General features: G+C 39.5%; 1 protein-coding gene across 3 annotated transcripts in view; it reads left to right on the top strand.

Annotated features, from left to right (window-relative positions):
* CFAP54 (cilia and flagella associated protein 54) overlaps window positions 1–15128 on the top strand; it is a 244906-nt gene that overhangs the window by 109765 nt on the left and 120013 nt on the right. For all 3 annotated transcript variants that reach the window (XM_090275372.1, XM_090275371.1, XM_090275370.1), the window contains exons 35-39: window positions 330–511; window positions 2097–2324; window positions 4734–4957; window positions 5057–5192; window positions 8558–8666. In XM_090275372.1, coding sequence (XP_090131498.1) covers window positions 330–511; window positions 2097–2324; window positions 4734–4957; window positions 5057–5192; window positions 8558–8666 — 879 coding nt within the window. The remainder of the gene's footprint in view (window positions 1–329; window positions 512–2096; window positions 2325–4733; window positions 4958–5056; window positions 5193–8557; window positions 8667–15128) is intronic.

Genomic DNA, 15128 nt, shown 5'->3' with positions numbered 1-15128 from the left:
TCCCTCAAAAAAAAAAAAAAAAAAAAAAAAAAAAAAAGAAAAAAGAGAGATATACCTGCTTCTGCATTGTTCCCTTGGCCATCTCCCTTACCTGAAATGTTCTTCTCCATAGCTTTCCTTCATAGCTGCATCATGCCCACCTTTTAAGACCTACTCTAAGTGCTTCCTTCTCTAAAAAGTTCTCCTGATTCATGGTGTTCATTGTCCCTTCTCCAAAATTATGTCACAGTTGTTATCTGAATTACTCATTTGATGCGTATCACCAAATGTGGTGTCTGGAATTTAACTCTCTGTTTTCAGTAACGTCATACTTTATTTTTGTACTGTAGATTCTGAAGAATTTTTGACATTTATTAATTCCACAATGAGTGACGAAAATGTTTCTAAGACACAAACAGTTTATGACTCAGACTTTCAATCAGGCCTTAGTGCTAAAGAAAAGGATCAAGCACCAAATTTGTGTCTGTTGGATCATTTTATGAAAATTTTTTTATATTGCAGAAGAGCAATGGTAAGGCGGTCCTTCGTATTTCCTAATGTAGTAGACATAAATCTCCGCCCATAAATTTGGGCATGTAAGATAGATTGTATTTATTTGTTTACTATCTGTAATTTCAGTTTTAATTTTGAGACTAAATTTTCTGGGTTTTGTGTCAATTCTGTGTGATGTTTGCCTGCTATGGTAATGAGGCCTTAAGCATCGTCAGGTTGTCAGGGAGAGGGGTGAGCTCCTTTAGTCACCTGTCATCCATCCATCTAGAGAAGAGGTGGCCTTTGATTCTGTCTACACAGTCTCTGTGGATATTCACACAGTCCACTGCCAATTCCTTGCCACACTTGGGACACGGGCTTCTCTGATGATACCAGGGTTTCTCTCTGGAATCTTGATCCCTCCTGGGATAGCATAGATCCCTGTCTTTCCTCCAACACAGGGGAAGATATTTCCAGGCTACAGAAAGGATCTGCCTCTGCCCCCAGACATTCTGCTTCTAAGGCCACTTGTATTTTCTTTCAAATATCTTTCTCTTTTTCTTCTTAAATCTTATATGATAGATTATTAAACTCAGAACTGAAATCATTAGCTACAAAGAAGTTAGTTTACTTTTTCTTTTATTAAGGAGGGGGATACTTCAGTCATCTCAAGAGATAAGAGGAAATCTACCCTTTCCAGAGAAAAAAAGAAACACATGCTTAAGTCCTATATTCTCTCTGGAGTGGAAAGAATGGCTTTTTAAAAATGTCAAGTAAACCCACATCAGCTCCTTGACCATGACATTGCATCCTACTTTCCTTTCCACCACTTAGAAGGTCTGGGTCCTGCTTACCTCTCAGAACTCAGCTCCTCTTGCTTTTGTTCAGTCCACCCTCCCCTCTGTGGTTTTGAAAGCACTAAGCTTGTTTGCTTCTCAGCCCTCAGGTTCACTCTCTATCCTTTGCACTTGCTGTTTCCTCAGCCTCAAATGCTCTCCCTCACCCAACACCCCTATCGCCACCTTCACATGACTTGTTCAACTCAACCTTCAATAAGTCACCTCCTCTGAGAGGACTTCTCTCCTGACCACTCTGTCTAAAAGGATGTGTTCTCTCACCCTTGTTAGGTTCTGGCTCATTTCTGCTTTATTTTTCTTTACAACACTTATTATTCATGAAATTACATTTCTGCTTGTCTATTAACCTAGTGCTGGTCTCCCTTAATAAACTGAAGCAGCATGAAAACTGTTTTTTCTTGCTCGACTGCCCCATTTATGGCAGCCAGAATAGTGGGAGTGGTGGAGTCAGGCCACTGATGTGCAAAACTTAGCTCACCACCTAGTAGGTTCATCATCTGGGGCAAGTTAGCTCCATGACTCCATTTCCTTATCTGTAAATAGGATAGACCACTCGTGCCTATTTACTTCATAGGCGCTACTGTAAGAAGGAACTGAAATGATGCATATAAAGGTCTTACCGCAGTGTCTAGCACATATAAGTAGCACATAACAAGTAGTGTTAGTTATTTTTATTATTGACATATAATATTTACAGAAAGATGAAGTCACTCAGAGATCTGTAACTTTTGGAACCTTGGGGTCTTTTGACTATTGTGTTTGTCTCAGGTTCTTGCCCATCGTGGTGGCTTTTGGACTCTGCTTCAGAACTGCTGTCGGGCCCTTTGGAACTTCACTCAGGAGCTACAGATACTTCTTAAACAGACAGTGGATATGAACAAAATGTTCCCTATTAGTCAAGATGGCTTCCTCTGTATCTCCGTTTTACCATTCTACTTGGGAGCAGAATTACTTATTAACATGTTAATAGAACTACAAAATACCAATTCTATTGAGGTAAGAGTATTTGGGTAATTGTTGCTATTGTATTGAATTAATGAATATTTTTGTACCATGCAGCTTGGAACAAGTAGAAATGAATATTGTTCTTGAGTTCTTAGTTTGTCTATATCTCATTTTCTTCGCATTATTACTTTATTCACCATATATATAGCTTACATTGGTGTTAATTACACCAATTTCTTAAATGGAACAGGAAGTAACAGTCACTAAACTCCAGCTTTTACATAAACTAAACTTAATGCATTTAATCCTCATAGCAATCTTTTGATAGAGACAGAAACAGACCCCAGGAGAGATCATAAAGCTTGTTTTTTGATCTTTATGTTACTGCTTTATCTGTTATTTCAAATCTGATAGAATTTACCATTTAAAATCTTTCACACTGTGGTTTAGAGCAAGAAAATAAAATTGAAAAAATTCAAAGATGACATATCCTAAACATATTGAAAATTAGTTAACACATAAATACAGAGTCATGGGGTAATTTCCAGATGTAAAATATATGGCAACAATAGCACAAAAGACTGGAAAGATAAATAAACTGTCATAAGTTTTTGCACTTTATATAGCTATAAAGTGGTACAATATTCATTCTATGTGAAATGTTATAAGTTAAGGATGTGTTTAATAGTCTCCAAAGTAACTACTAAAAAAGAAATATAACTAAAAAGTGAATGGAAAATGGAAAACTAAATAATAGTTAACTAAAGAGGGCAGGAAAAAAGGAAGAGGAATAAAAATATATGGCGCAAATAGAAAACAAATAAAAATAACAAATTTAACTAAATTATATCAATAACTATATTAAATACAAGTGGGTTGAACATCTCAGTTAAAAGGCAGAGACTATCTGAGTGAATTAAAAAGGAAGACACCTATCCTTCTCAAGAGAAGTGCTCTGAATATGAAGAAACAGATAGATTAAAAATAAAACAGTAGAGAGAGATACAAGGTCTGTCCAGAAGATATTCAGCCATGTAATATAAAAAACAGAGACATTTATTGAAGAAGATACAAGATACAAGAAACATTGTACATAGGACAATGACACCTCAGTCCCCTTCAAAGTAGGCACCTTGGGACCTCACACAGTTCTCCCAATCGCCATCAGCTGCCCCGTCATATATTCCTGAATCTCATCGATGGTCTGAAATATCTTCCCTTTCAAAGGTGATATTAGTTTTGGGAAAAGCCAGAAGTCACAGGGCACCAAATCTGGGCTGTAGGTTGGCTGATCTGATGTTTCGCCAAAAAATTCTGCACAAAATGTGATGAATAAACAGGCACATTATCGTGATGAAGCTGCCTGTAACTGTGGCCTTCTGAATCATCTAAGTAGTTTCCACAGAGAAATGTTCAAGCTTAACACAAAATCTGATGCAGATTCATTGCTTTACTTGCTCAGTCAGTTTGAATGTGATGGCCATACAGTACACACGCTCACTCAATGGTGTCTGCTGCTCCCACTGACTAGTACAGTGAAGTCATTGTTCACACACGCACATTCCAGTCCACTCTCCTTGGCTGCCAGATTACATCAATGTTGTGCAAACCATTATTTTTATATTAATAATGGCTAGACTTTTTCCAGAAAGACGTCATATATCATAAAAGCAGTAAGCATAAAAAAACTGGTGAGGCTATGTTAAAATTAGATAAAATAGTCTTCAAATCAAGAAGCACTTGAGAGATAAAAAGGGGCATTTTATTATGAGAAGAAGCTCCATTAACAGGGGAACATGCTATTCATAAAAGTGTATGCCCCTAATAACAGAGATTCAACATGTATTCTGGACACTCAAAACTTGGAACACAGCTCTTACACAGTAATTCTTTAACTTAGGAAAAAAAGGGTCTTCTGGAAGCCTTCTTTTTCCATAGATTTTACCTTTGTTTCAGGGAACTGGACACATTATTCTGACAGATGATGAATATAACCAATGTATTAGGGAAACCTAATTATTTGTTTGTAATAAAACCTGTTTTTCCTCAAATTTTTGCCTTATTGGATTAATATTCCAACTTAGTGACCATGTTCAAGAAGTATAGACCCCAGTCTGTGTTAATGTAGTAATGATTAGCCATATGTGGCTATTTAAATTTAAGCTTAAATTAATTAAAATGAAATAAAATTTAAAGTCTTGTTGCTCTAGTTATACTTCAAAAGCTCAGTATCCACATGTACCGAGTAGCCATTATATTGAACAGCACAGATGTAGCACATTTCCATCATCACAGAAGTTATATTGGATAGCATTATCAAGCTTTAATTTGCATAATAAAAATATTTTAGAAAGTTTTCTTCAGTCTTTTCCATATTATGATTTTATATATCAATTTCGTTTTCAGAAAAAAAAATGTAAAATTTGGAATTACACATTTTTTTTAATGTGCTGCTTGCAGATTATTGAAGAAAAAGGAGAGTTCAGTGTTCCAAGTTGCTATGGAAATATTAAAAATGATAATGGTGGCTCTAACCTTACTTTTGAGCATCCTTTGGATGATGTAAATGTCGTTGATTTGAAATGGATCCATGACTTTGTATTAAAATCTCTGGAACTTTTATATCAAGTAGAAAAATGGGAAACACTAGTATCACTTGCCATTCAATTCAATATAATCTCACAGTAAGTACTGCTGCTCTTAGGGCAATGAAAAGTGACAGACTTCAATGAAAAAATGTTTTAAATAATGTGTGTTTTTTAACTGATTTTTACCCTGTCTAGTGAGAGGTACACAGAACAAGTGACGCCACTCCTGGTGTATGCGCAACGCCAGCTTCTTCTAAGAATAGCCAAGTTCGGGGGCCCAGATATCACACAGCAGCCCTGTGTAAGGTATGAGGCTGAGTATAAAGAGAAGGTAAGCTGGCCTCTATTATTTACGTGGTTGTGACTTCTTATCAGTACACATGTAACAAAGATTTAGGAATCAGACAGACGTTATTATTTTCACGTAGGCATTTATCGTGCAAATCAACAAGCATTATCGAGGGCCTGCTCTGTGCCAGGATTTTCCAGAAACAGTAAACTTAAGTAAGTGCTTGTACACAAGAAACGTATCAGGGCTGATTTATCCACTGGGAACAGAGAGGACAGTGTCTAGAGCTATAATACTTTTAAGGGCTCACGAAATGTTTTAATTCTTTTTTTAAATAAGCAGAAACCATCAACTTTTAGGTCAAAGAAAGTATTTTTTACTATTAATATATGTATATCAATGCAAGCATAAAACATAATTTTTAAAATGTATTTTATGGAGGAGGAGTGGGCTCCCAAAGGAAAAAGTGCCTAAGGCCTATGAAACCCATGGTTCAGCTTTGAGTTCAGTGAGGGAAGCAATCGGTCAATTCTCTTACTGGTTAATTTAATTTCATAAGTATATATTGACTACTGAGTATCAGAGCCCCCGCATTCAGTTTTGCAGTCTGTATCCTGCCCACGGTCCCCTGGCATACCTGGGGGCTGACATCCAGTCCTTGCTGCACATCCTGTCTGTGTGCTTGTGTGCTGTAGCCGCCCCGCAAGAACTCCATTTTCTTCTTTTCACAGAAGCTCCTTCTGGCCTTTGCATATTCTCACCTCCTGCATATTCTATGTAGAGAGCAAACAGTCAGAATTCTTGCTTTCTGGAGCTTAATTTTGGAGGGATGGAGGTAGGGTCAGGTAATAAACATGTAGACACCTATAGAAAGATTCATGGTCATTGGAAGTTCTCTGAAGAAAGCCAAATGGAAGAGGAATAGGCTGGTGGCATTTGATGAGAAGACCCCAGCCACACAGTGAGAAAGAGCATTCCAGTCCTCGGGAAGGAGGGCAGAGGCCCTGAGATGCGGCAGAAAGAAGGCCCCCGTGGCTGCGGTGTAGCAGACAAGGGAGAGGGTAAAAAGAGGGGGCTGCTCCTCTGCTTTCTTTGTTGCTTATTCCTCTTCTCCCCAATGTCTTGATGTTAAGTGTGTCCCATGACTCTGTCTTGGTCCTCTGTCTTCTCTATGCACACACTCGACTTGGTGAGTTAATTCAGTCTTAGATCCGAGTACCCTCTTTATGATGACGACTATCAAAATTATATCTCCATTCTAGACCTTTCTCCTGAATTCATTCTCTGTTGACATGTCTGACTAGCTGTACCAGTCAGGGTTCAATCAGAGAAGCATAACTAGTAAGATGGATCTGTCTGTTTATCTATCAATAAATCCGTCTATCTATATCTAGATTTATTACAAGGATTTGGCTTGTATGGTCATGGGGGTGACTAAGCAAGTCTGAACTCGTAGGGTAGGAAGTCAGGATTGTGAGCAGGAAGGGACCCTGCAGGTGTGGCCAGAAGCAGTCACTGAGGGAGGATCCAGTGAGGAAAGAGCGGTTTTTGACCTAGACGCTGGTTGGAATTTGGAGTCTGGAGACCACCAGTACTGTCAAAGACTTACCTGATTAGGTGAAGCCCACCTTGGATAATCATCCTAGTTTCAAGTCAACTTATTAGGGACTTTAATTAGTATCTGCAAAATCCCTTCACAGCAGCACCTAGATTACAGTGTGAATAACTGGGTTGAGGTATATGTATGTTACAAAATGGATGCTTTCCTCCACTGGTCCTCATAGTTTAGCCTAACCAAGATGACTCATCAAAATACCGTTAGACTGTGTAATCAACATCATTTCTTGGATCTTTAATACACTTCTCAAATTTAGCACATTTCAAAGAAACCTCTTCTGCGAAAACTACTGCATTTTAATCGATGATACCCTCCTTCCCTTATCTGTTCAGGCTAGAAAGCTTGGGCACACCCCTGACGCCTCTCTTGCTTTCACACTTCACTTCACATTGGTCGCCAAATCCCCTACGTTCAAAATGTATTCAGAACCTGACCACGTCTCACTACCTCCACCATCCCTGCTCTCCAAGTCACTGTTATATTTGCTTTAATTAATGCCATGACTTCCTAATTAGTCTATGGGCTTCCAACTTCCCTGAAATTCTGCCTCCAGCCCCTCATCTATTCTTCATGCAGCAGGTAGAACAACCTTTAAAAACCCGTCAGGCCGTGTCATTCCCCCATTGTAAACCTAATACCTTCCCATCTGATTCAGAGTTAAAGCGAACATCCTATCATGGCCTAATGCCCTACATAGTTTATGCCCCTGTGACTCCCAGTAACTCATCTCTTATACTTCTCTGCAGGTTTCAGCTGGTCAGAGGTCTTTGCATTTGCCATTCCTCTGCTTGGAACGCTCCTCCCCCCAATATCCACATTGATTTTTCCCTTGCCTCTTTCCATTCTTTGTTAAATGTCACATTCTCTGTGAGGACTTCCTTCACTATGCTATTTAAAAATTTGTGCTTGTTTGCTTTATTTCTCTCTCTAGCATTTATGATTCTTCAATATATGTACTCTACAGTGTACTTCTCTATTTTGTTTATCATCTCTTTGCTTCCACTAGAATAAGTTCCATAAGAATAGGAGTGTTTGTTTGCTTTGTTCTCAGCTGTATAGTCTTTGAGCTTGAAGCTGTGCCTGGCACATTCAATTAAGAGTGTTTAATGGGGCCAGAGAGAAGGAAAGGACCGTGTTCACACCTCACTGTAGAAGTGCCAGCAAGGGACATTGGAGAAGCAGCATCTGCATCACACTGGGGTTCAAGGAGAGCTGTATTTAGGGTGGTTCAAGGAGTGGGAATGAAGCAACAGAGAAGAGGACCTTGGACCTTTTAAAAGAATTCCTTTTTTGTTTAAAAATATTTTTCTTTCAGTTATTTTATAATTTTAGCACTCAAGTATCTGTTAGAGAATAAAATTTTAAAATACTACAGGGGAAGTTATTTCTGAAAAGCTTTACCAGGGAAGTTTAAATTGCCTTAATTGTGAGTAGGGTGGAGAAACCTGCCACTGGAAAAGCAGCCTATATTTTAAATATGTTTCAACTTATAGAATGGAAGATATATTTAGACTTGTAAATTTATAGAATATCAGAAAATTATATTCTAATTACTCTACATAATTTTCTTAATGCTCTTCCATCTGTGCTGTACAAAAGAAATATGAAAAATTTTGTAGCTGCCTTTCCCCCGAGTCTCTGCTAGCTTTTATTTGTTCCAGCCTTTTTGTATCTCTCTCTCTCTCTTTTTTTTTTTTTACAAATAAAAAATCAGATAAACATTTTAAGTGAGCCAAATTTTTGGTTTTAAATACCTAAGTTATATTTGTTTTCTTCTTTTCTTTTTAAGATAACCTGCCGAAATTTTATTGGGAAACAACTCAAGGTTAATCCTCCAACCAATAAACTGACAGATCCAGGAAACGGCACAGATTTCCTAAGAAAGCTCATCCTTTCGGGTCAGAACCAATTTTAGCTGGAAGCAGAGTTTGTGTTGTCTTCTGCCTGTCAAATCTTCCATAATTAAAATGTTTGCAAAATATTTTTTGCATGTGTATTTGACTGAAAATAATCCATTTGATATTTACCATCTTGTGTTGCTGTGTTACTTAAGCGGAATTAAAACCCATGTTTATTAGTTTAATGTTTAAATTAAAGAAGGGAAACAAATATTTTTTAAACGTAGAAAGGAAATGGATGACAAAAATAATTTTAAAAAAAGAGGAGGAAGACTGTTCTGTACTATTTTCCCTGTTGTTATCACACTTGGGAACACTTCAAATTGACCTTTTGTTATTTTCTGTTTCGACTCCCCTAATAACCTCTATTTCCGTAATCAATATAGATTGTTCTTCTGTTGGCTTTACCATGATGGTTATATGTCTTTTAACAGAGCACAGGAAGAGATTTGGGAATGTCATGACTTCTTTGCTTTTAGCTGATAAGTCCTCTCAAAATATTTTGGAAGGGCAGCATGCAGGAATGTAGCAACACAGTAAGATGAAGGAATAAGGCCTTCCCTTAGTTCTACCTTTTTAAAAAAATATGCTTTATTGATTATGCTGTTACAGTTGTCCCAGTTTCTTTTCCCTTTGTTCCCTTCCACCCAGTGACCCCCTTCCCTCTGGTTGTCCCCCCCCCCTTAGTCCATACCCATTGATTGTGCATATAGTTCTTCTCAACATCTTCCTGTCTACTCCACTCCCTCCTATTATGCTTCTTAATTCCTGTACCATCTCCCTCCCTTTCCCCTCCCTGCTGACCTCCCCCCAATATGCTCCCCAATCTATAATTCTTTTCCCATTCTCATTGCCTACTTGCTTTGCCTTTGTTTCAGTTCCCTAGCTTCTGTTGTTGGTTGTTGTGATACAGTTTTCATTTTAATGTTCATAGTTTTGATCCTCTTTCTCCTAAACAAGTCCCTTTAATATTTTATATAACAGTGGTTTGGATCTGATGAACTCCTTCAGTTTTACTTTCCTGGAAGCACTTTCTCTGCCCTTCTATTCTGAATGACAGCTTCACTGGATAGAGTAATCATGGCTGTAGGTTTTTGCTTTTCATTACTTATAATATTTCTTGCCAATCCCTTTTTGCCTGCAGAGTTTCTTTTGAGAAGTCAGCTGATAGTCTTATTGGGACCCCTTTGTACGTAATTCTCTTCTCTCTTGCTGCTTTTAAGATTTTATCTTTATCCCTAATTTTTGACATTTTGATTATAATGTGTCTTGGTGTGGTTCTCCCTGGGTCCAGTTGGTTTGGAACTCTCTGTGTTTCCTGGACCTGTAAGTCTATTTCCTTCCCCAAGTTAGGGAAGTTCTGCTTCATTATGTTTTCACATAATTTTTCAATTTCTAGTTCTTCTTTACCTTCTGGCAGCCCTATGATTTGGATGTTGGCCCACTTATAGCTGTCCCATAGGTTTCTGAGCCTCTCCTTATTTTCCTCACTTTTCATTTCCTCTTCCTGCACTGGTTGACTGTTTGTCAACCCTATGTTCCAATTTGTTGATTTGATCCCTGGTTTTTTTGCCCTCATCACTAGTTTCATATGTGTTTTTGTTCATTTCAACAGGACTAGCCTTCATTTCTTCCCCATCTTGTTTAAGATCTGCTGTTAGGTCTGTAAGCATTTTCATAACCAAAGCTCTGAACTGAGCCTCAGAAAGATTTCCTATCTGCTGCTTCGCTAGATTAGATATTTGCTGTCTGGTTAGCTGTGTCACCATGATCTCTATCATGATCTGTGCCATCCTGACAGTTTTCTGTTTACTGTTGCTTCCTGGGCAGGGCTTTCATACCTCCTTCACTAAAGGGGTGGAGCCCCGTGCACTCATCACTACCCGGCGACCCTTCTCACCATGCTGTGGTGATTTCTGTGGGGGTGGGGGTCCAAGATGGATTCCTGCTGTTGATTCTCTGCTGAGAGACTGGGATCCTTCTCCTCTGTCCCCACCCGCCTCCGGGCCTCACAGTCCAAGGCAAAGGGGGTCTGCCTTCCCCGGCATTGGAATCACAAGCTGACGGGTCTGGTCTGCAGCTGGGGGTGCTCCCCAGATGCTTCTTGCCTCCCCTTAAATACTGGTGTCTGTGCTTACCCCTGTCCCACTGCTGTCACTGCTGCTGCACAGCCTAACCTCTCCTCCCCAGCTTCGCCCCTCCTACCCGTCTGGACGAGCACCACTTCTTTATAACTTCATATGTTGGACTTCCATTTACTTTCTGGAACTTCTGGTTATTTCTGGTTTTGCGGTAGTTGTATTCCTTCTTAGTTGTGGAGGGAGATGGAGCATGTCAGTCTAGGCCTCCATCTTGGCCAGAAGTCTCCTGTGTGTGTTTGTCTCTGTGTCCCAGGCAGAGCTGTTGCTCTTGTTACGTTTAAGGGGTGGAGCCTTAGGGATTCCTCAGTTCTACTTTGTATGAATCTATGTTTCTGGTATAAGAAAGAAATTCAAGTCTTCCCTTTGAGGTGTTAGGAGTCTTTCATTTACTTATCTGTGGGTTTTATGTATGTATGTGTGTATGGAGGTAGTTCCTCTTTACTTTTGGAGGTTATGTTCCAAGACTTCCATTGGATGCCTGAAACTGAGTAGTACTGAACCCTATACAAGTTTTTTTTTTCCTATACATACATGACTATGATAAAGTTTAATTTATAAATTAGGCATACTAAGAGATTAACAACAATAACTATGGACAAAATATAATAATTATAATAATGTACTATAGGAAAAGTTAAGTGAATATGGTGTCTCTGTTGCTGTACGTTAACTGATCTGATAACTGAGACAGTTACTAAGAAACCAAGGAGCAGGCAGTGTATACAGCATGGCTCCACTGGACAAAGGGATGGTTCATGCCCCAGGCAGGAAGAAGTCGGATAGTGTAAGATTTCATCATCATTCTGTGCATGTAATTTAAAACTTATGAATTGTTTATTGTGGAATTTTCCATTTACTATTTTTAGATCATGATTGACTGGGGGATAACTGAAACCACAAAAAGTGGAACCATGGATAAGGAGGGGGGGATCTACTGTAATCATTTGCTTATTCATTTAGGGAGACAGCTATATAGTCATTCAGCAAACATATACTGAGTATCTACCGTGTGTTGAGTATTGTACTAGGTACTGAGATGCAAAGATGGGTGAGACTAAATAAAGGTTTTTTATCCAGAAGTTTACAGTCCATTGAAGGAGAACAATAAATAAATCAGATATTATACAGTATATCCTCACTAATGTCATTGATAGGTTCTTGGAAACTGACATTAAGTGAAACTATAATGCAACCAATTTTACCTTAGGCTAATTGGTATAGATGAGAGTTGAGTTCCTACATCATGGCTCTGGTCACAAAAACATCACTAAACTTCTAAATAAAGACCCAAAATGCCTCTCATAGTAAATATCAAAATAAATGTGAGTTATACATACATGTAAGAAAGATTAGATATGCCAGTTAATCTTTGGCATGTTGGAGGAAAACGAAGTACTGGAGAAAACCCATGCAGACCTGGAGAGAATGTGCAGACTCCATACCCTGGCCCCAGCTAGGATCAGTTTCTTTTTCTCATCAATGCCGTAATGAAATGATGTTGAATGAAAAGGCATTATTCAAGAACATGCTGTAGTATGTAGTGATAAGGTCTGTAGTATTTTAACTGCTGCTGCTATAAACAATAATAGTTAACAGCGGGTTTTGCTTTTGAGAGACTGCATTTACTTTAGTGGGGCTAATGGAAAAGGGAAAGGCAAAAGCTGAAGTCGGGAAGGTTGGCAGGAGTTAAATAATACAAGAGTCAAGAAGGCAGGGTAAAGCGGGATCCAGATTTATCTGGAGGGCTGTGGGGAGCTAGGTAAAAGGATTTAAGGTAGGAAAGTGAAATGATCTTATCTGTGTTCTGGAAAGACCCTTTGGTAGCAGCATGGGGTATCAGTTGAAAGGAGTCCACGTGGAGACCACATAGCTACTCCTGGCTGTGTGTTTGAGATGTGGTGAAGCCCTGCACTTAGGTGATGAGACCACAGGAGTGGACAGATATGGGAGAAAGGCTGAGGAGTCCCCAGGACTGTGCTCTGTACTTGTTAGATGATAGGAGTGGACGAGGAAGGGAAGAGTTCAAGTTGCTCTGTTTTCTGGCTTGGGTGGCTACATGGATGTGATGTCTTCATTCTTGAGAAAACTGGAGGTAGGGGCCAGAGAAGAAGGTTCCTTTACAATTGCTAAGTTCAAGGTACCTGGCTGATAGCTGAGCAGAATGACCCAGTGTACAGTTGGATAGACTATGGAGGCATTCGGCAGCGATTTGTATTCTAGTCATCAATATATTGGTAGTGGTTGAAATCAGGGGCTTGTGTGAGGTCACTCATGGAGGGATATGTGGAGTATAGATCTTAGAATGGCCTTGTTTTGGAAACTATCAGTCAACACGGTCTAGGCTATATGGCAGCAACAAACAATCCCCAAATCTAAGGGGAGTCTGTTTTTTGCCCATGCTCCTGTGTTCAGTGAGGTTGAGGACTGAGCTGCTGCTCATCGTGAGTTAATGGAGTCTCCATGTTGACACAACTCCCACAAATGTTTCCAAGGCAGGAATAAGAACACTAACATTACCCTTTAGGGCCGTTATACTGAGAGGCAGGTAGTAAATGGCTTTGAGCGCAGACTTTGAAACCAGACCACAACTGCATATACTAAATGTTTATGCTAATAATAGCTTTACATAGATTTTTTTATTTAATTACTATAACAACCCAAATAAGGGAACTATTATTATGCATTGGACAACAGGCACTCCTGGAAATGCTTTGGGAGTATAGGCCTAACTTGGAGATACTGTGGGTTTGGTTCCTGACCACTGCAATAAAGTGATTATTGTAATGAAGCAAGCCACAGGAATTTATTTTTGCTTTCCCAGTGCATATAAAAGTTATGTTTACACTATACTATAGTATATTAAGTGTGCAATAGCATTATGTCTAAAAAATTTCCATACCTTAATTTTAAAATACCTTACTGCTAAAAAAAATACTAACCATAATCTGAGCCTTTAGCAAGAAAATGGTGCTGATAGAGTTGCTTGATGCATGATTGCCACAAACCTTCACTTTGTAAAGAAATGCAGTGTCTGCAAGACACAGTAAAAACAATGTGCAACTAAACGAGAAATGCCGGTACTAGCTTACAACTGCCTAATGTGGAAGGTTTGTTATTGTCATTTTACAGGCAGGAAAAAGGAATTCATTTCAGAGTCTTTTTATATTTTATAATTTTATGTTCATGAGTGTTATATAAATCATATGGGGGCTCTTAATGCTGCTATTTGAAAGTGACACACACCACTTCTGCTGATACTTCATTGGGTGAAGTCACATGGCCACATCTCACTTCAAAAGGGGTAGGTTAAGTGAGATTCTACCTTGTACCCTGAGGATGAGGAGACGCAGACTCTGTGGAGAGCCCTAACATCTGTCGCAGGAGCAAACAGAGGAAGAACAATGTCTAAAAGAGGTCGGGAGGTGGCCTAAGCGGGAGGAGGTACAAGCAAGGAGAACGCCATAAACAAGGCCCAGGCAGGAGAGATTGAGCAAGATAAGCAGTCAGCAGTCAGAGGTCACAGAGCAGGAGGACAGACGGACTGTCTGTTGTATTTGGGACGTCATTGTCGCTAGTCTCCATGCTGTGATACTCTTGTCTTAGGGCCTTGCTCTGGCAGCTTCCCCTTCCTGAAATGCTCTCCCCTCCCATCCGGAAGCCTGGGATAAACCCCTCACCTACTTGTGCACATCACATCTTTCTGAAGAGGCTCACCCTGGCCATTGTATTCAAGACTGCACCCTGCCTGCTTCCTCCCAATTCCTCCTCCTCTGCTAAACATTTCCCTTTTATTGCCGAAGCACATAAACCACCCATCAGATACTGTATAGCTCAGTTTTGTATTGTATTTATTAATCACCAGTCTGTCTCCCTGATCCAGTCTAAGCTCTGTGAAGGCAAGGATCATTGTTTTGTGCATTTATGTAACCCAAATACCTTCATGGGTGTCTGATACATAGTAGACACTCGATCTCTATTTGTTGAATGAATGACTCTGTGACCTTAGCAAGAGTAACTTCAAAGAAAGGGTGAGAGGGGAGTGGGGGTATTTTGAGCGGTGGATGCAGTCATGGTGAGCGGTGGCTGCACAGAGTCGTTGAAGAGAGAATTGCCTTGCAGAAAGCTTAGAAGTGACAAGAAAGTCAGTGGCGGCAGCAGCTAGAAGGAAATGTGGGGCTCAGGAGAGCTCTGTTTTGTTTGTGTGTCTGCTTTTGATAGAAGAGAAGCAGCATATTTCTATATTAAATGGAAAGAGCCGGTAGAGAGGGAAAGCTTAGAGACAGGAAAGATATTTGATAGGGCAGGGAGCTTGAGGAGGAAC

Source organism: Furipterus horrens, unplaced genomic scaffold, assembly GCF_987537825.1.
Source record: "Furipterus horrens unplaced genomic scaffold, mFurHor1.1.pri manual_scaffold_4, whole genome shotgun sequence".
Lineage (NCBI taxonomy): Eukaryota > Metazoa > Chordata > Mammalia > Chiroptera > Furipteridae > Furipterus > Furipterus horrens.
Note: the sequence above shows the minus strand (reverse complement) of the source record. Positions and strands in the feature narration are given on the sequence as shown.